The sequence below is a fragment of the Heptranchias perlo genome, chromosome 9 (assembly GCF_035084215.1).
Source record: "Heptranchias perlo isolate sHepPer1 chromosome 9, sHepPer1.hap1, whole genome shotgun sequence".
In the NCBI taxonomy this organism is placed as follows: domain Eukaryota; kingdom Metazoa; phylum Chordata; class Chondrichthyes; order Hexanchiformes; family Hexanchidae; genus Heptranchias; species Heptranchias perlo.
In genome coordinates this window covers 1252467-1276793 of record NC_090333.1, presented here as the reverse complement: position 1 = coordinate 1276793, position 24327 = coordinate 1252467, and the positions used below count along the sequence as shown (strand labels likewise).

At 45.9% G+C, this 24327-nt stretch overlaps 1 protein-coding gene across 1 annotated transcript in view; it reads right to left on the bottom strand.

The window, feature by feature from the left end:
• Positions 1-24327, bottom strand: part of acadm (acyl-CoA dehydrogenase medium chain) — a 73773-nt gene that overhangs the window by 26640 nt on the left and 22806 nt on the right. The window contains exon 8 of the mRNA XM_067989795.1: positions 15598-15706. Within this exon, the coding sequence (XP_067845896.1) occupies positions 15598-15706 (109 nt within the window). The remainder of the gene's footprint in view (positions 1-15597; positions 15707-24327) is intronic.

Genomic DNA, 24327 nt, shown 5'->3' with positions numbered 1-24327 from the left:
ACAGACCCTGGGATAATGGAGTGTGAATATAGGGACACAGACTCCAGGATAATGGAGTGTGAATATAGGGACACAGACTCCGGGATAATGGAGTGTGAATATAGGGACACAGACTCCGGGATAATGGAGTGTGAATATAGGGATACAGACTCCAGGATAATGGAGTGTGAATATAGGGACACAGACTCCAGGATAATGGAGTGTGAATATAGGGACACAGACTCCGGGATAATGGAGTGTGAATATCGGGACACAGACTCCGGGATAATGGAGTGTGAATATAGGGACACAGACTCCAGGATAATGGAGTGTGAATATAGGGACACAGACCCTGGGATAATGGAGTGTGAATATAGGGACACAGACTCCGGGATAATGGAGTGTGAATATAGGGACACAGACTCCAGGATAATGGAGTGTGAATATAGGGACACAGACTCCGGGATAATGGAGTGTGAATATAGGGACACAGACTCCAGGATAATGGAGTGTGAATATAGGGACACAGACCCTGGGATAATGGAGTGTGAATATAGGGACACAGACCCTGGGATAATGGAGTGTGAATATAGGGACACAGACTCCGGGATAATGGAGTGTGAATATAGGGACACAGACTCCAGGATAATGGAGTGTGAATATAGGGACACAGACTCCGGGATAATGGAGTGTGAATATAGGGACACAGACCCTGGGATAATGGAGTGTGAATATAGGGACACAGACCCTGGGATAATGGAGTGTGAATATAGGGACACAGACTCCGGGATAATGGAGTGTGAATATAGGGACACAGACTCCAGGATAATGGAGTGTGAATATAGGGACACAGACTCCGGGATAATGGAGTGTGAATATAGGGACACAGACTCCGGGATAATGGAGTGTGAATATAGGGACACAGACTCCGGGATAATGGAGTGTGAATATAGGGACACAGACCCCGGGATAATGGAGTGTGAATATAGGGACACAGACCCCGGGATAATGGAGTGTGAATATAGGGACACAGACCCCGGGATAATGGAGTGTGAATATAGGGACACAGACTCCGGGATAATGGAGTGTGAATATAGGGACACAGACTCCAGGATAATGGAGTGTGAATATAGGGAGACAGACTCCGGGATAATGGAGTGTGAATATAGGGACACAGACCCCGGGATAATGGAGTGTGAATATAGGGACACAGACTCCAGGATAATGGAGTGTGAATATAGGGACACAGACCCCGGGATAATGGAGTGTGAATATAGGGACACAGACCCCGGGATAATGGAGTGTGAATATAGGGACACAGACTCCAGGATAATGGAGTGTGAATATAGGGACACAGACTCCAGGATAATGGAGTGTGAATATAGGGACACAGACTCCGGGATAATGGAGTGTGAATGTAGGGACACAGACTCCAGGATAATGGAGTGTGAATATAGGGACACAGACTCCAGGATAATGGAGTGTGAATATAGGGACACAGACCCTGGGATAATGGAGTGTGAATATCGGGACACAGACCCCGGGATAATTGAGTGTGAATATAGGGACACAGACCCTGGGATAATGGAGTGTGAATATAGGGACACAGACTCCGGGATAATGGAGTGTGAATATAGGGACACAGACTCCGGGATAATGGAGTGTGAATATAGGGACACAGACTCCGGGATAATGGAGTGTGAATATAGGGACACAGACTCCAGGATAATGGAGTGTGAATATAGGGACACAGACCCCGGGATAATGGAGTGTGAATATAGGGACACAGACTCCGGGATAATGGAGTGTTAATATCGGGACACAGACCCTGGGATAATGGAGTGTGAATGTAGGGACACAGACCCTGGGATAATGGAGTGTGAATATAGGGACACAGACTCCAGGATAATGGAGTGTGAATTTCGGGACACAGACTCCGGGATAATGGAGTGTTAATATCGGGACACAGACCCTGGGATAATGGAGTGTGAATATAGGGACACAGACTCCAGGATAATGGAGTGTGAATATAGGGACACAGACCCCGGGATAATGGAGTGTGAATATAGGGACACAGACCCCGGGATAATGGAGTGTGAATATAGGGACACAGACCCTGGGATAATGGAGTGTGAATATAGGGACACAGACTCCAGGATAATGGAGTGTGAATATGGGGACACAGACCCCAGGATAATGGAGTGTGAATATAGGGACACAGACTCCAGGATAATGGAGTGTGAATATAGGGACACAGACTCCGGGAGAATGGAGTGTGAATATAGGGACACAGACTCCGGGATAATGGAGTGTGAATATAGGGACACAGACTCCGGGATAATGGAGTGTGAATATAGGGACACAGACTCCAGGATAATGGAGTGTGAATATAGGGACACAGACCCTGGGATAATGGAGTGTGAATATAGGGACACAGACTCCAGGATAATGGAGTGTGAATATAGGGACACAGACTCCAGGATAATGGAGTGTGAATATAGGGACACAGACTCCAGGATAATGGAGTGTGAATATAGGGACACAGACTCCGGGATAATGGAGTGTGAATATAGGGACACAGACTCCGGGATAATGGAGTGTGAATATAGGGACACAGACCCCGGGATAATGGAGTGTGAATATAGGGACACAGACTCCGGGATAATGGAGTGTGAATATAGGGACACAGACCCTGGGATGATGGAGTGTGAATATAGGGACACAGACTCCAGGATAATGGAGTGTGAATATAGGGACACAGACTCCAGGATAATGGAGTGTGAATATAGGGACACAGACCCTGGGATAATGGAGTGTGAATATAGGGACACAGACCCCAGGATAATGGAGTGTGAATATAGGGACACAGACCCCAGGATAATGGAGTGTGAATATAGGGACACAGACCCCGGGATAATGGAGTGTGAATATAGGGACACAGACCCTGGGATAATGGAGTGTGAATATAGGGACACAGACTCCAGGATAATGGAGTGTTAATATAGGGACACAGACCCTGGGATAATGGAGTGTGAATATAGGGACACAGACCCCAGGATAATGGAGTGTGAATATAGGGACACAGACCCCAGGATAATGGAGTGTGAATATAGGGACACAGACCCTGGGATAATGGAGTGTGAATATAGGGACACAGACCCCAGGATAATGGAGTGTTAATATAGGGACACAGACCCTGGGATAATGGAGTGTGAATATAGGGACACAGACCCCAGGATAATGGAGTGTGAATATAGGGACACAGACCCCAGGATAATGGAGTGTGAATATAGGGACACAGACTCCAGGATAATGGAGTGTGAATATAGGGACACAGACTCCAGGATAATGGAGTGTGAATATAGGGACACAGACTCCAGGATAATGGAGTGTGAATATAGGGACACAGACTCTGGGATAATGGAGTGTGAATATAGGGACACAGACTCCGGGATAATGGAGTGTGAATATAGGGACACAGACCCCGGGATAATGGAGTGTGAATATAGGGACACAGACTCCAGGATAATGGAGTGTGAATATAGGGACACAGACTCCAGGATAATGGAGTGTGAATATAGGGACACAGACCCCAGGATAATGGAGTGTGAATATAGGGACACAGACCCCGGGATAATGGAGTGTGAATATAGGGACACAGACTCCAGGATAATGGAGTGTGAATATAGGGACACAGACTCCGGGATAATGGAGTGTGAATATAGGGACACAGACTCCAGGATAATGGAGTGTGAATATAGGGACACAGACTCCAGGATAATGGAGTGTGAATATAGGGACACAGACTCCAGGATAATGGAGTGTGAATATAGGGACACAGACTCCGGGATAATGGAGTGTGAATATAGGGACACAGACCCTGGGATAATGGAGTGTGAATATAGGGACACAGACTCCGGGATAATGGAGTGTGAATATAGGGACACAGACCCTGGGATAATGGAGTGTGAATATAGGGACACAGACTCCGGGATAATGGAGTGTGAATATAGGGACACAGACCCCGGGATAATGGAGTGTGAATATAGGGACACAGACTCCAGGATAATGGAGTGTGAATATAGGGACACAGACTCCGGGATAATGGAGTGTGAATATAGGGACACAGACTCCAGGATAATGGAGTGTGAATATAGGGACACAGACTCCAGGATAATGGAGTGTGAATATAGGGACACAGACTCCAGGATAATGGAGTGTGAATATAGGGACACAGACTCCAGGATAATGGAGTGTGAATATAGGGACACAGACTCCGGGATAATGGAGTGTGAATATAGGGACACAGACTCCAGGATAATGGAGTGTGAATATAGGGACACAGACTCCGGGATAATGGAGTGTGAATATAGGGACACAGACTCCAGGATAATGGAGTGTGAATATAGGGACACAGACCCTGGGATAATGGAGTGTGAATATAGGGACACAGACTGCGGGATAATGGAGTGTGAATATAGGGACACAGACTCCGGGATAATGGAGTGTGAATATAGGGACACAGACCCTGGGATAATGGAGTGTGAATATAGGGACACAGACTCCAGGATAATGGAGTGTGAATATAGGGACACAGACCCTGGGATAATGGAGTGTGAATATAGGGACACAGACTGCGGGATAATGGAGTGTGAATATAGGGACACAGACTCCAGGATAATGGAGTGTGAATATAGGGACACAGACCCCGGGATAATGGAGTGTGAATATAGGGACACAGACTCCAGGATAATGGAGTGTGAATATAGGGACACAGACCCTGGGATAATGGAGTGTGAATATAGGGACACAGACTGCGGGATAATGGAGTGTGAATATAGGGACACAGACTCCGGGATAATGGAGTGTGAATATAGGGACACAGACCCTGGGATAATGGAGTGTGAATATAGGGACACAGACTCCAGGATAATGGAGTGTGAATATAGGGACACAGACTCCGGGATAATGGAGTGTGAATATAGGGACACAGACTCCGGGATAATGGAGTGTGAATATAGGGACACAGACTCCAGGATAATGGAGTGTGAATATAGGGACACAGACTCCAGGATAATGGAGTGTGAATATAGGGACACAGACTCCGGGATAATGGAGTGTGAATTTAGGGACACAGACTCCAGGATAATGGAGTGTGAATATCGGGACACAGACTCCAGGATAATGGAGTGTGAATATAGGGACACAGACCCTGGGATAATGGAGTGTGAATATAGGGACACAGACTCCGGGATAATGGAGTGTGAATATAGGGACACAGACTCCAGGATAATGGAGTGTGAATATAGGGACACAGACTCCGGGATAATGGAGTGTGAATATAGGGACACAGACTCCAGGATAATGGAGTGTGAATATAGGGACACAGACCCTGGGATAATGGAGTGTGAATATAGGGACACAGACTCTGGGATAATGGAGTGTGAATATAGGGACACAGACTCCGGGATAATGGAGTGTGAATATAGGGACACAGACTCCAGGATAATGGAGTGTGAATATAGGGACACAGACTCCGGGATAATGGAGTGTGAATATAGGGACACAGACTCCAGGATAATGGAGTGTGAATATAGGGACACAGACCCTGGGATAATGGAGTGTGAATATAGGGACACAGACTCCGGGATAATGGAGTGTGAATATAGGGACACAGACTCCAGGATAATGGAGTGTGAATATAGGGACACAGACTCCGGGATAATGGAGTGTGAATATAGGGACACAGACTCCGGGATAATGGAGTGTGAATATAGGGACACAGACTCCAGGATAATGGAGTGTGAATATAGGGACACAGACTCCAGGATAATGGAGTGTGAATATAGGGACACAGACTCCGGGATAATGGAGTGTGAATATAGGGACACAGACTCCGGGATAATGGAGTGTGAATATAGGGACACAGACTCCGGGATAATGGAGTGTGAATATAGGGACACAGACCCCGGGATAATGGAGTGTGAATATAGGGACACAGACCCCGGGATAATGGAGTGTGAACATAGGGACACAGACCCCGGGATAATGGAGTGTGAATATAGGGACACAGACTCCGGGATAATGGAGTGTGAATATAGGGACACAGACTCCAGGATAATGGAGTGTGAATATAGGGACACAGACTCCGGGATAATGGAGTGTGAATATAGGGACACAGACCCCGGGATAATGGAGTGTGAATATAGGGACACAGACTCCAGGATAATGGAGTGTGAATATAGGGACACAGACCCCGGGATAATGGAGTGTGAATATAGGGACACAGACCCCGGGATAATGGAGTGTGAATATAGGGACACAGACTCCAGGATAATGGAGTGTGAATATAGGGACACAGACTCCAGGATAATGGAGTGTGAATATAGGGACACAGACTCCGGGATAATGGAGTGTGAATATAGGGACACAGACTCCAGGATAATGGAGTGTGAATATAGGGACACAGACTCCGGGATAATGGAGTGTGAATATAGGGACACAGACTCCGGGATAATGGAGTGTGAATATAGGGACACAGACCCTGGGATAATGGAGTGTGAATATAGGGACACAGACTCCGGGATAATGGAGTGTGAATATAGGGACACAGACTCCGGGATAATGGAGTGTGAATATAGGGACACAGACTCCGGGATAATGGAGTGTGAATATAGGGACACAGACTCCAGGATAATGGAGTGTGAATATAGGGACACAGACCCCGGGATAATGGAGTGTGAATATAGGGACACAGACTCCGGGATAATGGAGTGTTAATATCGGGACACAGACCCTGGGATAATGGAGTGTGAATGTCGTGACACAGACCCTGGGATAATGGAGTGTGAATATAGGGACACAGACTCCAGGATAATGGAGTGTGAATATAGGGACACAGACTCCGGGATAATGGAGTGTTAATATCGGGACACAGACCCTGGGATAATGGAGTGTGAATATAGGGACACAGACTCCAGGATAATGGAGTGTTAATATCGGGACACAGACCCTGGGATAATGGAGTGTGAATATAGGGACACAGACTCCAGGATAATGGAGTGTGAATATAGGGACACAGACCCCGGGATAATGGAGTGTGAATATAGGGACACAGACCCCGGGATAATGGAGTGTGAATATAGGGACACAGACCCTGGGATAATGGAGTGTGAATATAGGGACACAGACTCCAGGATAATGGAGAGTGAATATAGGGACACAGACCCCGGGATAATGGAGTGTGAATATAGGGACACAGACTCCAGGATAATGGAGTGTGAATATAGGGACACAGACTCCGGGATAATGGAGTGTGAATATAGGGACACAGACTCCGGGATAATGGAGTGTGAATATAGGGACACAGACTCCGGGATAATGGAGTGTGAATATAGGGACACAGACTCCAGGATAATGGAGTGTGAATATAGGGACACAGACCCTGGGATAATGGAGTGTGAATATAGGGACACAGACTCCAGGATAATGGAGTGTGAATATAGGGACACAGACTCCAGGATAATGGAGTGTGAATATAGGGACACAGACTCCAGGATAATGGAGTGTGAATATAGGGACACAGACTCCGGGATAATGGAGTGTGAATATAGGGACACAGACTCCGGGATAATGGAGTGTGAATATAGGGACACAGACCCCGGGATAATGGAGTGTGAATATAGGGACACAGACTCCGGGATAATGGAGTGTGAATATAGGGACACAGACCCTGGGATGATGGAGTGTGAATATAGGGACACAGACCCCGGGATAATGGAGTGTGAATATAGGGACACAGACCCTGGGATAATGGAGTGTGAATATAGGGACACAGACTCCGGGATAATGGAGTGTGAATATAGGGACACAGACTCCAGGATAATGGAGTGTGAATATAGGGACACAGACCCCGGGATAATGGAGTGTGAATATAGGGACACAGACTCCAGGATAATGGAGTGTGAATATAGGGACACAGACCCCGGGATAATGGAGTGTGAATATAGGGACACAGACTCCAGGATAATGGAGTGTGAATATAGGGACACAGACCCTGGGATAATGGAGTGTGAATATAGGGACACAGACTCCGGGATAATGGAGTGTGAATATAGGGACACAGACTCCAGGATAATGGAGTGTGAATATAGGGACACAGACCCCGGGATAATGGAGTGTGAATATAGGGACACAGACTCCGGGATAATGGAGTGTGAATATAGGGACACAGACCCTGGGATAATGGAGTGTGAATGTAGGGACACAGACTCCAGGATAATGGAGTGTGAATATAGGGACACAGACTCCAGGATAATGGAGTGTGAATATAGGGACACAGACCCTGGGATAATGGAGTGTGAATATAGGGACACAGACTCCGGGATAATGGAGTGTGAATATAGGGACACAGACTCCAGGATAATGGAGTGTGAATATAGGGACACAGACTCCGGGATAATGGAGTGTGAATGTAGGGACACAGACTCCGGGATAATGGAGTGTGAATATAGGGACACAGACTCCGGGATAATGGAGTGTGAATATAGGGACACAGACCCCGGGATAATGGAGTGTGAATATAGGGACACAGACTCCAGGATAATGGAGTGTGAATATAGGGACACAGACCCCGGGATAATGGAGTGTGAATATAGGGACACAGACACCAGGATAATGGAGTGTGAATATAGGGACACAGACACCAGGATAATGGAGTGTGAATATAGGGACACAGACACCAGGATAATGGAGTGTGAATATAGGGACACAGACTCCAGGATAATGGAGTGTGAATATAGGGACACAGACCCTGGGATAATGGAGTGTGAATATAGGGACACAGACTCCGGGATAATGGAGTGTGAATGTAGGGACACAGACTCCGGGATAATGGAGTGTGAATATAGGGACACAGACTCCGGGATAATGGAGTGTGAATATAGGGACACAGACTCCGGCATAATGGAGTGTGAATATAGGGACACAGACTCCAGGATAATGGAGTGTGAATATAGGGACACAGACTCCAGGATAATGGAGTGTGAATATCGGGACACAGACTCCAGGATAATGGAGTGTGAATATAGGGACACAGACTCCAGGATAATGGAGTGTGAATATAGGGACACAGACTCCGGGATAATGGAGTGTGAATATAGGGACACAGACTCCAGGATAATGGAGTGTGAATATAGGGACACAGACCCTGGGATAATGGAGTGTTAATATAGGGACACAGACTCCAGGATAATGGAGTGTGAATATAGGGACACAGACCCTGGGATAATGGAGTGTGAATATAGGGACACAGACCCCGGGATAATGGAGTGTGAATATAGGGACACAGACCCCGGGATAATGGAGTGTGAATATAGGGACACAGACTCCAGGATAATGGAGTGTGAATATAGGGACACAGACCCTGGGATAATGGAGTGTGAATATAGGGACACAGACTCCAGGATAATGGAGTGTGAATATAGGGACACAGACTCCAGGATAATGGAGTGTGAATATAGGGACACAGACTCCGGGATAATGGAGTGTGAATATAGGGACACAGACCCCGGGATAATGGAGTGTGAATATAGGGACACAGACTCCGGGATAATGGAGTGTGAATATAGGGACACAGACTCCAGGATAATGGAGTGTGAATATAGGGACACAGACTCCGGGATAATGGAGTGTGAATATAGGGACACAGACCCCGGGATAATGGAGTGTGAATATAGGGACACAGACTCCAGGATAATGGAGTGTGAATATAGGGACACAGACTCCGGGATAATGGAGTGTGAATATAGGGACACAGACTCCAGGATAATGGAGTGTGAATACAGGGACACAGACTCCAGGATAATGGAGTGTGAATACGGGGACACAGACCCCGGGATAATGGAGTGTGAATATAGGGACACAGACCCCGGGATAATGGAGTGTGAATATAGGGACACAGACCCTGGGATAATGGAGTGTGAATATAGGGACACAGACCCCGGGATAATGGAGTGTGAATATAGGGACACAGACCCCGGGATAATGGAGTGTGAATATAGGGACACAGACCCCAGGATAATGGAGTGTGAATATAGGGACACAGACTCCAGGATAATGGAGTGTGAATATAGGGACACAGACCCTGGGATAATGGAGTGTGAATATAGGGACACAGACTCCAGGATAATGGAGTGTGAATATAGGGACACAGACACCAGGATAATGGAGTGTGAATATAGGGACACAGACCCCGGGATAATGGAGTGTGAATATAGGGACACAGACTCCAGGATAATGGAGTGTGAATGTAGGGACACAGACTCCAGGATAATGGAGTGTGAATATAGGGACACAGACTCCAGGATAATGGAGTGTGAATGTAGGGACACAGACTCCAGGATAATGGAGTGTGAATATAGGGACACAGACCCCGGGATAATGGAGTGTGAATATAGGGACACAGACCCTGGGATAATGGAGTGTGAATATAGGGACACAGACTCCAGGATAATGGAGTGTGAATATAGGGACACAGACTCCGGGATAATGGAGTGTGAATATAGGGACACAGACCCTGGGATGATGGAGTGTGAATATAGGGACACAGACTCCGGGATAATGGAGTGTGAATATAGGGACACAGACTCCAGGATAATGGAGTGTGAATATAGGGACACAGACCCTGGGATAATGGAGTGTGAATATAGGGACACAGACCCCGGGATAATGGAGTGTGAATATAGGGACACAGACCCTGGGATAATGGAGTGTGAATATAGGGACACAGACCCCGGGATAATGGAGTGTGAATATAGGGACACAGACTCCAGGATAATGGAGTGTGAATATAGGAACACAGACTCCAGGATAATGGAGTGTTAATATAGGGACACAGACTCCAGGATAATGGAGTGTGAATATAGGGACACAGACCCTGGGATAATGGAGTGTTAATATAGGGACACAGACCCTGGGATAATGGAGTGTGAATATAGGGACACAGACTCCAGGATAATGGAGTGTGAATATAGGGACACAGACTCCGGGATAATGGAGTGTGAATATAGGGACACAGACTCCAGGATAATGGAGTGTGAATATAGGGACACAGACTCCGGGATAATGGAGTGTGAATATAGGGACACAGACTCCAGGATAATGGAGTGTGAATATAGGGACACAGACTCCAGGATAATGGAGTGTGAATGTAGGGACACAGACCCTGGGATAATGGAGTGTGAATATAGGGACACAGACTACGGGATAATGGAGTGTGAATATAGGGACACAGACTCCGGGATAATGGAGTGTGAATATAGGGACACAGACCCTGGGATAATGGAGTGTGAATATAGGGACACAGACTCCGGGATAATGGAGTGTGAATATAGGGACACAGACCCTGGGATAATGGAGTGTGAATATAGGGACACAGACTCCGGGATAATGGAGTGTGAATATAGGGACACAGACTCCAGGATAATGGAGTGTGAATGTAGGGACACAGACCCCGGGATAATGGAGTGTGAATATAGGGACACAGACCCTGGGATAATGGAGTGTGAATATAGGGACACAGACTCCGGGATAATGGAGTGTGAATATAGGGTCACAGACTCCAGGATAATGGAGTGTGAATATAGGGACACAGACTCCAGGATAATGGAGTGTGAATATAGGGACACAGACCCTGGGATAATGGAGTGTGAATATAGGGACACAGACTCCAGGATAATGGAGTGTGAATATAGGGACACAGACTCCAGGATAATGGAGTGTGAATATAGGGACACAGACTCCGGGATAATGGAGTGTGAATATAGGGACACAGACTCCGGGATAATGGAGTGTGAATATAGGGACACAGACCCCGGGATAATGGAGTGTGAATATAGGGACACAGACTCCGGGATAATGGAGTGTGAATATCGGGACACAGACTCCAGGATAATGGAGTGTGAATATAGGGACACAGACTCCAGGATAATGGAGTGTGAATATAGGGACACAGACTCCAGGATAATGGAGTGTGAATGTAGGGACACAGACCCCGGGATAATGGAGTGTGAATATAGGGACACAGACTCCAGGATAATGGAGTGTGAATATAGGGACACAGACTCCAGGATAATGGAGTGTGAATATAGGGACACAGACTCCAGGATAATGGAGTGTGAATATAGGGACACAGACCCTGGGATAATGGAGTGTGAATATAGGGACACAGACCCTGGGATAATGGAGTGTGAATATAGGGACACAGACCCTGGGATAATGGAGTGTGAATGTAGGGACACAGACCCCGGGATAATGGAGTGTGAATATAGGGACACAGACCCCGGGATAATGGAGTGTGAATATAGGGACACAGACCCTGGGATAATGGAGTGTGAATATAGGGACACAGACTCCGGGATAATGGAGTGTGAATGTACGGACACAGACCCTGGGATAATGGAGTGTGAATATAGGGACACAGACCCCGGGATAATGGAGTGTGAATATAGGGACACAGACCCTGGGATAATGGAGTGTGAATATAGGGACACAGACCCTGGGATAATGGAGTGTGAATATAGGGACACAGACTCCGGGATAATGGAGTGTGAATATAGGGACACAGACTCCAGGATAATGGAGTGTGAATATAGGGACACAGACTCCGGGATAATGGAGTGTGAATATAGGGACACAGACCCCGGGATAATGGAGTGTGAATATAGGGACACAGACTCCGGGATAATGGAGTGTGAATATAGGGACACAGACTCCGGGATAATGGAGTGTGAATATAGGGACACAGACTCCGGGATAATGGAGTGTGAATGTACGGACACAGACCCTGGGATAATGGAGTGTGAATATAGGGACACAGACCCTGGGATAATGGAGTGTGAATATAGGGACACAGACCCTGGGATAATGGAGTGTGAATATAGGGACACAGACCCCGGGATAATGGAGTGTGAATATAGGGACACAGACTCCGGGATAATGGAGTGTGAATATAGGGACACAGACCCTGGGATAATGGAGTGTGAATATAGGGACACAGACCCTGGGATAATGGAGTGTGAATATAGGGACACAGACCCTGGGATAATGGAGTGTGAATGTAGGGACACAGACCCCGGGATAATGGAGTGTGAATATAGGGACACAGACCCCGGGATAATGGAGTGTGAATATAGGGACACAGACCCTGGGATAATGGAGTGTGAATATAGGGACACAGACTCCGGGATAATGGAGTGTGAATGTACGGACACAGACCCTGGGATAATGGAGTGTGAATATAGGGACACAGACCCCGGGATAATGGAGTGTGAATATAGGGACACAGACCCTGGGATAATGGAGTGTGAATATAGGGACACAGACCCTGGGATAATGGAGTGTGAATATAGGGACACAGACTCCGGGATAATGGAGTGTGAATATAGGGACACAGACTCCAGGATAATGGAGTGTGAATATGGGGACACAGACTCCGGGATAATGGAGTGTGAATATAGGGACACAGACCCCGGGATAATGGAGTGTGAATATAGGGACACAGACTCCGGGATAATGGAGTGTGAATATAGGGACACAGACTCCGGGATAATGGAGTGTGAATATAGGGACACAGACTCCGGGATAATGGAGTGTGAATATAGGGACACAGACCCCGGGATAATGGAGTGTGAATATAGGGACACAGACCCTGGGATAATGGAGTGTGAATATAGGGACACAGACTCCGGGATAATGGAGTGTGAATGTACGGACACAGACCCTGGGATAATGGAGTGTGAATATAGGGACACAGACCCTGGGATAATGGAGTGTGAATATAGGGACACAGACCCTGGGATAATGGAGTGTGAATATAGGGACACAGACCCCGGGATAATGGAGTGTGAATATAGGGACACAGACTCCGGGATAATGGAGTGTGAATATAGGGACACAGACCCTGGGATAATGGAGTGTGAATATAGGGACACAGACTCCGGGATAATGGAGTGTGAATATAGGGACACAGACCCTGGGATAATGGAGTGTGAATATAGGGACACAGACTCCGGGATAATGGAGTGTGAATGTAGGGACACAGACTCCGGGATAATGGAGTGTGAATATAGGGACACAGACCCCGGGATAATGGAGTGTGAATATAGGGACACAGACTCCAGGATAATGGAGTGTGAATATAGGGACACAGACTCCAGGATAATGGAGTGTGAATATAGGGACACAGACTCCGGGATAATGGAGTGTGAATATAGGGACACAGACCCTGGGATAATGGAGTGTGAATATAGGGACACAGACTCCGGGATAATGGAGTGTGAATATAGGGACACAGACCCTGGGATAATGGAGTGTGAATATCGGGACACAGACCCTGGGATAATGGAGTGTGAATATAGGGACACAGACTCCGGGATAATGGAGTGTGAATGTACGGACACAGACTCCGGGATAATGGAGTGTGAATGTCGGGACACAGACTCCGGGATAATGGAGTGTGAATATAGGGACACAGACTCCAGGATAATGGAGTGTGAATATAGGGACACAGACCCCGGGATAATGGAGTGTGAATATGGGGTTGCAGTATTTAATATGGAGACTGGAACTCTGCATAGCATTCTACGTGTGTTTTAATTGAATGAAATAGTCAAGGGCTCTCACGAGAGGACAGTCGGGTTGGTATTCTGGATGGATGAGTTCAAAGTGGCTGAAGGGCCTTACTATTCCAATCCTGCCATGTGATTGCTCTCTTTTTGCACCGATTACACAGCTGAAGTGGCACATTTTGGTCGGAGAAATAAGGAGGCCACCTATTCCTTGGAAAGCCAAAGTCTCAATGGGATAGAGAAGCAAAGGGATCTACGGGTACAGATACACAAATCACTAAAAGTAGCCACACATGTTAATTAAGCCATTTAAAATGCAACCAAGCGCTGGGGTTCATTTCTGGAAGGATAAATTGAAAAGCAGAGAAGTTATGTTAAACTTGTGTGGAACCTTGGTTGGACCACACTTGGAGTATTGTGAACAGTTCTGGTCTCCATAATATAAAAAGGATATTGAGGCAAAAAAAGATTGATAAGGATAATACCAGAACTGGGAGGTTATAACCATCAGGAAAGACTGAGAAGGCTGGTGCTCCTTTCTGCAGAAAAGAGAAGGCTGAGGGGCATTATTAAAGGGTTTGATCAGGTAAACTTAGTGAAGATGTTCCCACTTGTGGAGGAGTCCAAAAGTAGGGACCATAAATATAAGATAGTCACTCATAAATCCGATAGGGAATTCAGGAGAAACTTCTTTACCCAGAGAGTGGTGAGAATGTGGAACTCACCACCACAAGGAGTAGTTGAGGTGAATCGTGTAGATGCATTCAAGGGGAAGCTAAATAAGCACATGAGGGAGAAAGGAAAAGAAGGATATGCTGATAGGGTGAGATGAAGTCGGGAGGGAGGAGGCTCGTGTGGAGGCTCGTGTGGAGCATAAACACCGGCACGGACCAGTTGGGCCGAATGGCCTGTTTCTGTGCTGTAAATACTGTGTAACGAAACTGTTAAAACATTTCTGCATAAAAAGCACATGCCGGATTTCACCAAATACCTTTCTTCCGATTTGGATTCCAGGGCTGTCGGCATCCACAATGAACCCAGTGAAGGCCTTGCTCGCAGAGGCTTTGGGATCTGGGTCTGAGCGGGCCAGGAGAAAATACCTTGGAGTGAAGCAAACATTACAAATGTTTAAATTACCATCCACTTTCAAAATTATCCAGGCCCAATTTTTTATTTGCTTCAGTTCTGAAATGTGTTTTCCCTTGTTGGACTCCCATCCTAAAGCACGCCCAGCTCCTGCTCAACTCCCTAGTTGCTGCCAGGAAAGACTGAACAGACTGGGGCCCTTTTCTCTAGAAAAGAGAAGGCTGAGGTCTTTAAGATAATGAAAGGGTTTGATAGGGTAGTCATAGGGAAAATGTTTCCACTTGTTGGGGGAGTCCAAAACCAGAGGTCATAAATATAAGATAGTCACTGATAAATCCAATAGGGAATTCAGGAGAAACTTCTTTACCCAGAGAGTGGTTAGAATGTGGAACTCGCTACCACATGGAGTAGTTGAGGCAAATAGCATAGATGCATTTAAGGGAAGCTGGATAAGCACGAGGGAGAAAGAAAAAGAAGGGTATCTTGATGGGGTGAGATGAAGTAAGGTGGGAGGAGGCTCGTGTGGAGCATAAACGTCGGCATGGACCAGTTGGACCAAACAGCTTTAATCTGTGCTGTCATTTCGATGTAACTCGATGATGTAACTCTCCCGAGCCAGTTGCTAAGAGATGCAGGAGTGCTGCTTGGGACAAATCACCCTCAGATTTTCTACCCGTCTCTGGAAATGTCCTGATTGGAGAACCTGATTTTGGGGGAGGGGGCAGTGAGTGGTGGGGGGAGTCGCAGGTCTGCAAGCTGCCAAACTGCTACTTGTTAATACCACTGTAAATAAAGCTAATAGATTAATCTGGAGCCTGATACAGACTCGAAGGTGGTGTATCGATATTTCCAAGTTCCAGAATGAGTGGGGACAAATTAAGACGGTGATGGGCATTGGTGGTCTGGAATCCATGTGACTCTTAAAAGAAAGACAGCATTTATATTGCACCTTTCACTACCTCAGGACATCCCAAAGCACTTTACAATGAAGTACTTTAGAAGTGTAGTCACTGTTGTAATGTAGGAAGCCAGCCAATCCGCACACAAGCTCCCACAAACAGCAATGAGGTATAGAATCAAACAGAAGGAGGCCATTCGACCTGTCGTACTGTGCTGGCTCTTTGAAAGAGCTATTCAATTTAGTTTTTTTTTTTAAATTCACTCATGGGCACCGCTGGCAAGGCCAGCATTTATTGCCTATCCCTAATTGCCCTTGAGAAGGTGGTGGTGAGCCGCCTTCTTGAACAACTGAGTGGCTTCTTACGCCATTTCAGAGGGTGATTGAGAATCAACCACATTGCTGTGGGTCTGAAGTCACCTATAGGCCAGAGCGGGTAAGGACGGCAGGTTTCCTTCCCTGAAGGGCATTAGTGAACCAGATGGGTTTTTAATGACAATCCGGTAGTTTCATGGCCACCATTACTAGTTTTTTTTAAAATTCCAGATTTTATTTAATTGAATTTTAAATTCCCCAGCTGCTGTGGCAGGATTTGAACTCAACTCCAGAATATTAGTCCAGGCCTCTGGATTACTAGTCCAGTAACATAACCACTATGCTACCGTACCCATTCCACTCCCCAGCTTTTTCCAGCATAACCCTGCAAATTAATCCTCTTCAAGTACATGTCCAATTGCCTTTTGAACGTTCCTATGGAATCTGATTCCCTCACCCTTTCAGGTAGTGCGTTCCAGATCTTAACAACCCTCTGTGTGAAAAAATTTCTCCTCATTTCCCCTCTAGTTCTTTTGCTAATTATTTTAAATCTATGACCTCTGGTTACTGACCCACTTGCCAAAGGAAACAGTTTCTCCCTATTTGCTCTATCAAAAACCCTCATAATTTTGAATATTTCTATTAGGTCTCCCCTTATCCGATTCTAAGGAGAACAATCCCAGCTTCTCCAGTCTCTCCACATAACTGAAGTCCCTCATCCCTGGTATCATCCGGGTAAACCTCCTCTGCACCCTCTCCAAGGCCTGATCATCCTTCCTAAAGTGTGGTGCCTAGAATTGTACCCAATACTTCAGCTGAGGCCTAACCAGTGATTTGTAAAGGTTTAGCATGACTTCCTTGTTTTTGTATTCAATGCCCCTATTTACAAAGCCCAGTATCCCATAACCACCTTATCAACTTGCCCTGCCACCTTCAAAGATTTGAGAGTATGCACCCCCATATCCCTCTGCTCTTGCACCCTCCTCAAAATGGTACCATTCAGATTATACTGCCTCTCCATGTTGTTCCTTCCAAAATGCATCACTTCACACTTATCCGCATTAAATTGCACCTGCCATGTGTCTGTCTATGTCCTCCTGAAGTCTGCTACTATCCTCCTCACTATTTACTACATTGTCAAGTTTTGTATCATTCACAAACTTTGAAATTGTACTCCCTATACCCAAGTCCAGGTCATTTATATATAACAAGAAAAGCAATGGTCCTAACACCGACCCCTGGGGAACCCCACTGCAAACTTCTCTCCAGTCAGAAAAACACCCGTTCACCACTACTCTCTGCCTCCTATCCTTTAGCCAATTACGTATTCAAGTTACCTCATCCCTTTCATACAATGTGCTTAAATTTTCGAGTTAAGTCTGTTATGTGATACTTTATCAAATGCCAGGTAATTTGTTTTTTCGTGATGTTGGTTGAGGGATAAATGTTGGCCAGGACACCGGGGAGGACTCTCCTGCTCTTCTTCGAAATAATGTCATCGGATCTTTTACGTCCACCTGAGAGGGCCTTGGTTTAATGTCTCATCCAAAAGACGGCACCTCTGACAGTGCAGCACTCCCTCAATACTGCACTGGAGTGTCTGGCTAGATTTTGTACTCAAGTCTCTGGAGCGGGACTTGAATCCACGACCTTGTGACTCAGAGGCAAGTGTGCTACCCACTGAACCAAGGCTGACACTTAAAGGTATGAGATCTCTGGAGGGGCAGAAATTAGATAGGCTGTAGACTTTGGATCACAAGGAATGTGAGGTCTACATATACGAAGTGCAGTGAGACCACTGAAAGGGAGAGCACTTCATTAAAAATACCCCAAACCCTCATCACGGCCGATCTTTTATTAATTCGTAGTTCACACTCAACTTGCCTCCTGAATAGACCCAGGTAAAGTCAACGAGCAGGTCCATCAGTCAGGGACTGTCAATGTACGAATGTGCTCTCCTGGCCGGCCTCCCACCCGCCACCCTCCGTAAACTTGAGCTCATTCAAAACTCTGCTGCTCGTATCCTAACTCGCACCAAGTCCCGTTCACCCAACACCCCTGTGCTTGCCTCCTGGCAACGCCTCGATTTTAAAATTCTCATCCATGTGTTCAAATCCGTCCATGGCCTCGCTCCCTCCCTATCTCCGTAACCTCCTCCAGCCCTCCAACCCTCCGAGATCTCTGCGTTCCTCCGATTCTGGTCTCTTTCGCATCCCCGGTTTCCTTTGCTCCGCCATTGGCGGCCGTGCCTTCAGCTGCCTAGGCCCTAAGCTCTGGACTTCCCTCCCAAAACCTCTCCGTTTCTCTACCCCTCTCTCCTCCTTTAAGTCACTCCTTAAAGCCTACGTCATTGATTGAGCTTTAGAGTGTCAGCCTGGACTTGGCTGCGTCAAAGCATATCACAGGCAACCTACACCACAGTGATAATGAAATAACCTGAGAATAACTTACATTCAGAAGTAGGTTGTAATATCGATGCCTAAAAATATCCCTTTATGTTAGTAAAAGTGGTTAAAAGTGCTGACGAATGCGAGATAATTTTAAATTACTTTCCACTCTTCAGTGTCGAAGGTTCAAGGCCTCTGTGGATTTCTGCGGTGAGCTGAGGGAAGTGTGCGGTGACATTCACACAAGGTCATTAAAAACTGCTCAACTCATTACGGTAGATGATTGCAGGGAAATTGAATGACCAGGACATGTTAGGTGGGATAATGGATACCTTGGAGCAGTTTCGAGACTGTAGTCAGATCAAGGGCTGAGCTGACATTATCCGCAAGGCCAAAGCCTGGGTTTGTAACTGGCAACTGAAACCCAAAATCAGATCAGCATCAACTTCTTGCATTTATATAGGGCCTTTAACATAGTAAAACGACCCATTATCAGACAAAATTCGTCACTGAGCCACATAAAGAGAAATTAGGACAGGTGACCAAAAGCTTCGTCAATGAGGAAGGTTTTAAGGAGCGTCTCAAAGGAAGAGAGAGAGGCAGAGAGGAAGAGAGATTTAGGGAGGGAGTTCCAGTCCTTAGGGCCTAGGCAGCTGAAGGCATGGCCGCCAATGGTGGAGCGATAAAAATTGGGGATGCACAAGAGGCCAGAATTGGAGGAGTGCAGAGACCTCGAAGGGTTGTAGGGCTGGAGGAGGTTACAGAGATAGGGAGGGGCGAGGCCATGGAGGGGTTTGAAAACAAGGTTGAGAATATTAAAATCGAGGAGCTGCCGGTGCCAGAGTGGGAGACATTGTAGTTCACCAATAACCTGCTCACTGATGCTCAGTTTGGGTTCCGCCAAGACCTCATTACAGCCTTGGTCCAAACATGGACAAAAGAGCTGAATTCCAGGGGTGAGGTGAGAGTGACTGCCCTTGACATCAAGGCAGCATTTGACCGAGTGTGGCACCAAGAAGCCCTAGTAAAATTGAAGGCAATGGGAGTCAGGGGGAAAACTCTCCAGTGGCTGGGGTCGTACCTAGCACAAAGGAAGATGGCAGTGGTTGTTGGAGGCCAATCATCTTAGCCCCAGGACATTGCTGCAGGAGTTCCTCAAGGCAGTGTCCAAGGCCCAACCATCTTCAGCTGCTTCATCAATGACTTTCCCTCCATCATGAGGTCAGAAATGGGGATGTTCACTGACGATTGTAGCGTTCAATTCCATTTGCAACCCCTCAAATAATGAAGCAGTCCAAGCCCACATGCAGCAAGACCTGGACAACATCCAGGCTTGGGCTGATAAGTGGCAAGTAACATTCGTGTCAGACAAGTGCCAGGCAATGACCATCTCCAACAAAAGAGAGTCTAGACACCTCCCCTTGACATTCATAAGACCATAAGAGACCATAAGAGATAGGAGCAGGAGTAGGCCATTCGGCCCCTCGAGCCTGCTCCGCCATTTAATGAGATCATGGCTGATCTGATTTTTACCTCAACTCCACTTTCCCGCCCTTTCCCCATATCCTTTGACTCCCTCGCCAATCAAAATTTTGTCTAACTCAGCCTTGAATGTATTCAATGACTCAGCCTCCACAGCTTTTTGGGGTAAAGAATTCCAAAGATTCACGACCCTCTGGGAGAAGAAATTCTTCCTCATTTCAGTCTTAAACAGGCAACCCCTTATTCTGAGACTATGCCCCCTAGTTTTAGATTCCCCCATGAGGGGTAACATCCTCTCAGCATCTACCCTATCGAGTCCCCTCAGAATCCTGTATGTTTCAAGAAGATCTCCTCTCATTCTTCTGAACTCCAATGAGTATAGACCCAACCTGTTCAATCTTTCATCGTAAGACAGCCCTTCCATACCCGGAATCAACCTAGTGAACCTTCTCTGAACTGCCTCCAATGCAAGTATGTCCTTCCTGAAATAAGGGCACCAGAACTGTACGCAGTACTCCAGGTGTGGTCTCACCAGCACCCTGTACAGTTGTAGAATGACTTCCCTGCTTTTATACTCCATCCCCTGAGAAATAAAGGCCAATATTCCGTTTGCCTTCCGGATTACCTGCTGCGCCTGTATGTTGACTTTTTGTGTTTCATTTACGAGGACACCCAGGTCCCTCTGTACCACAGCATTTTGTAGTATTTCTCCATTCAAATAATATTTTGCTTTTTTATTTTTCCTCCCAAAGTGGATGACTTCACATTTTCCTACATTATATTCCATCTGCCAAATTTTCGCTTAACCTGTCAATATCCCTTTGCAGACACTTTGTGTCCTCATCGCAACTTGCTTTTCCACCTATCTTTGTATCATCGGCAAATTTGGCCACAAGACACTCTGTTCCTTCAACCAAGTCATTGATATATATTGTAAATAGTTGAGGCCACAGCACTGATCCCTGCGGCACCCCACTAGTTACAGATTGCCATTTTGAAAATGACCCTTTTATCCCGACTTTTTGTTTTCTGTTAGTTAGCCAATCCTCTATCCATGCCAGTATATTACCCCCAACACCATGAGCTCTTATCTTGTGCAGTAGTCTTTTATATGGCACCTTATCGAATGCCTTTTGGAAATCCAAATATACTGCATCCATTGGTTCCCCTTTATCCACCCTGCCTGTTAATTCCTCAAAGAACTCTAATAAATTTGTCAGACACGATTTCCCCTTCATAAAACCATGTTGACTCTCCTTGATTGTATTATGAGTCTCCAAATGTCCTGCTACCACTTCCTTAATAATGGATTCTAACATTTTCCCAATGACAGATGTTAGGCTAACTGGTCTAGAGTTACCTGCTTTCTGTCTCACTCCCTTCTTGAAAAGGGGTGTTATGTTTGCGGTTTTCCAATCCACTGGGACCTTTCCAGAATCTAGTGAATTCTGGAAGATTACAACCAATGCATCCACTATCTCTGTAGCCACTTCCTTTAAGACCCTCAGATACAAGCCATCAGGTCCAGGGGACTTGTCAGCTTTAGACCCATTAGTTTACCTAGTACTCTAGTGATAGTGATTGTTTTTCGTTCCTCCCTCCCCTTTGCCCTTTGATTTTCTACTATTATTGGTGTGTTATTAGTGTCTTCTACTGTGAAGTCAGATACAAAATATCTGTTCAATTCCTCTGCCATTTCCTTGTTTTCCATTATTATTTCCCCAGTCTCATCCTCTAAGGGACCAATGTTTACTTTAGCTACCCTCTTTCTTTTTAGTTACTTGTAGAATCTTTTACTGTCAGTTTTTATATTTCTTGCTAGTTTACTCTCATAATTTATTTTCTCCCTCTTTATTATTCTTTTAGTCATCCTTTGCTGGTTTTTAAAGTTTTCCCAATCTTCGGGCTCACCAGTAATCTTTGCCATGTTGTATGCTTTTTCTTTTAACCTGATACCATCCTTTACTTCCTTAGTTAGCCATGGTTGGTTCACCCTTCTTGTGGAGTCTTTCCTCCTCACAGGGATATATTTTTGTTGTGAGTCATAAAATATCTTTTTAAATGTTTGCCACTGCTTATCCACCATCATACCATCTAATCTGTTTACCCAGCCAATTCCGCCCTCATTCCTTTATAATTGCCCTTATTTAAGTTTAACACAGTAGTTTCAGACCCAAGATCCTCGCTCTCAAACTGGATGTGAAATTCTATCATGTTATGATCACTGCTTTCCAAGGGATCCTTTACTTTGAGATCAATAATTAATCCTGTTTCGTTACCCATTACCAGATCCAAAATGGCCTATTCCCCGGTTGGTTCCCCGTCTAAGAAACAGTCCCTAATACACTCTTATGAACTCCTCCTCAGGGCTATTTTTGCCAATTTGATTTGTCCAATCTATGTGAAAGTTAAAATTGTCCATGATTATTGCATTACCTTTTTTACAAGTCTCCCTTATTTCCTGATTTATATTTTGCCCTACAGTGTAGCTACTGTTAGGGGGCCTATATACTACTCCCACCAGTGATTTCTTTCCCTTGCTGTTTCTTACCTCCACCCAAATTGATTCGACATCTTGATCTTCTGAGCCAAGATCATTTCTCACTATTATACCAATTTCATCCTTTATTAACTGAGCTACCCACCACCTTTACCTTTTTTCCTGTCCTTCCGAAATGTTAAATAACCCTGAATATTTAGCTCCCAACCTTGGTCACCTTGCAACCACGTCTCTGAATTGGCCACGAGATCATACCCATTTGTTTCTATTTGTGCTGTCAATTCATCTATCTTATTACGAATGCTGCGCACACTCAGATAAAGAACCTTTAATTTTGTCTTTTTACCATTCTTTCCTACCCCGGCCCCATTTGCTAGTGCACTCTTATGTTTGTACGCTCTGTCCCTTCCTGACACACTCTGTTTATCATTACCCCCATCACTTTCCTGTACTACTTCCTTGTCTTTTCTCTTTATCAATCTAAACTTCGTCCCACCTGAGCCCTCCCCCCCTCTATTTAGTTTAAAGCCTTCTCTACCGCCCTAGTTATTTGGTTTGCCAGAACACTGGTCCCAGCATGGTTCAGGTGAAGCCCGTCCCAATGAAACAGCTCCCTCTTTCCCCAGTACTGGTGCCAGTGCCCCATGAATCAAAACCCACTTCTCCCACACCAATCTTTGAGCCACGCATTCATCTCTCTGATCTGATTTGCCCTGTGCCAATTTGCTCGTGGCTCAGGTAATCATCATCTTTGTGGTTCTGCTTTTTAATTTAGTCCTTAGCTACTCAAACTCCCTCAGCAGAACCTCTTTCTTAGTCCTACCTATGTCGTTGGTACCTACGTGGACCACGACAACTGGATCCTCCCCCTCCCGCTCCAAGTTTCCTGAGATGTCCTTAACACAGCCTTCGGGACTCTCGCTCTTGGCTGCAGAGAACAGTGTCTATCCCTCTAACTATACTGTCGCCTACTACAACCACATTCCTTTTTACTCCACCCCCCACTTGAATGCCCCCTGAACCACAGTGCCGTGGCCAGTTTGCTCATCCTCC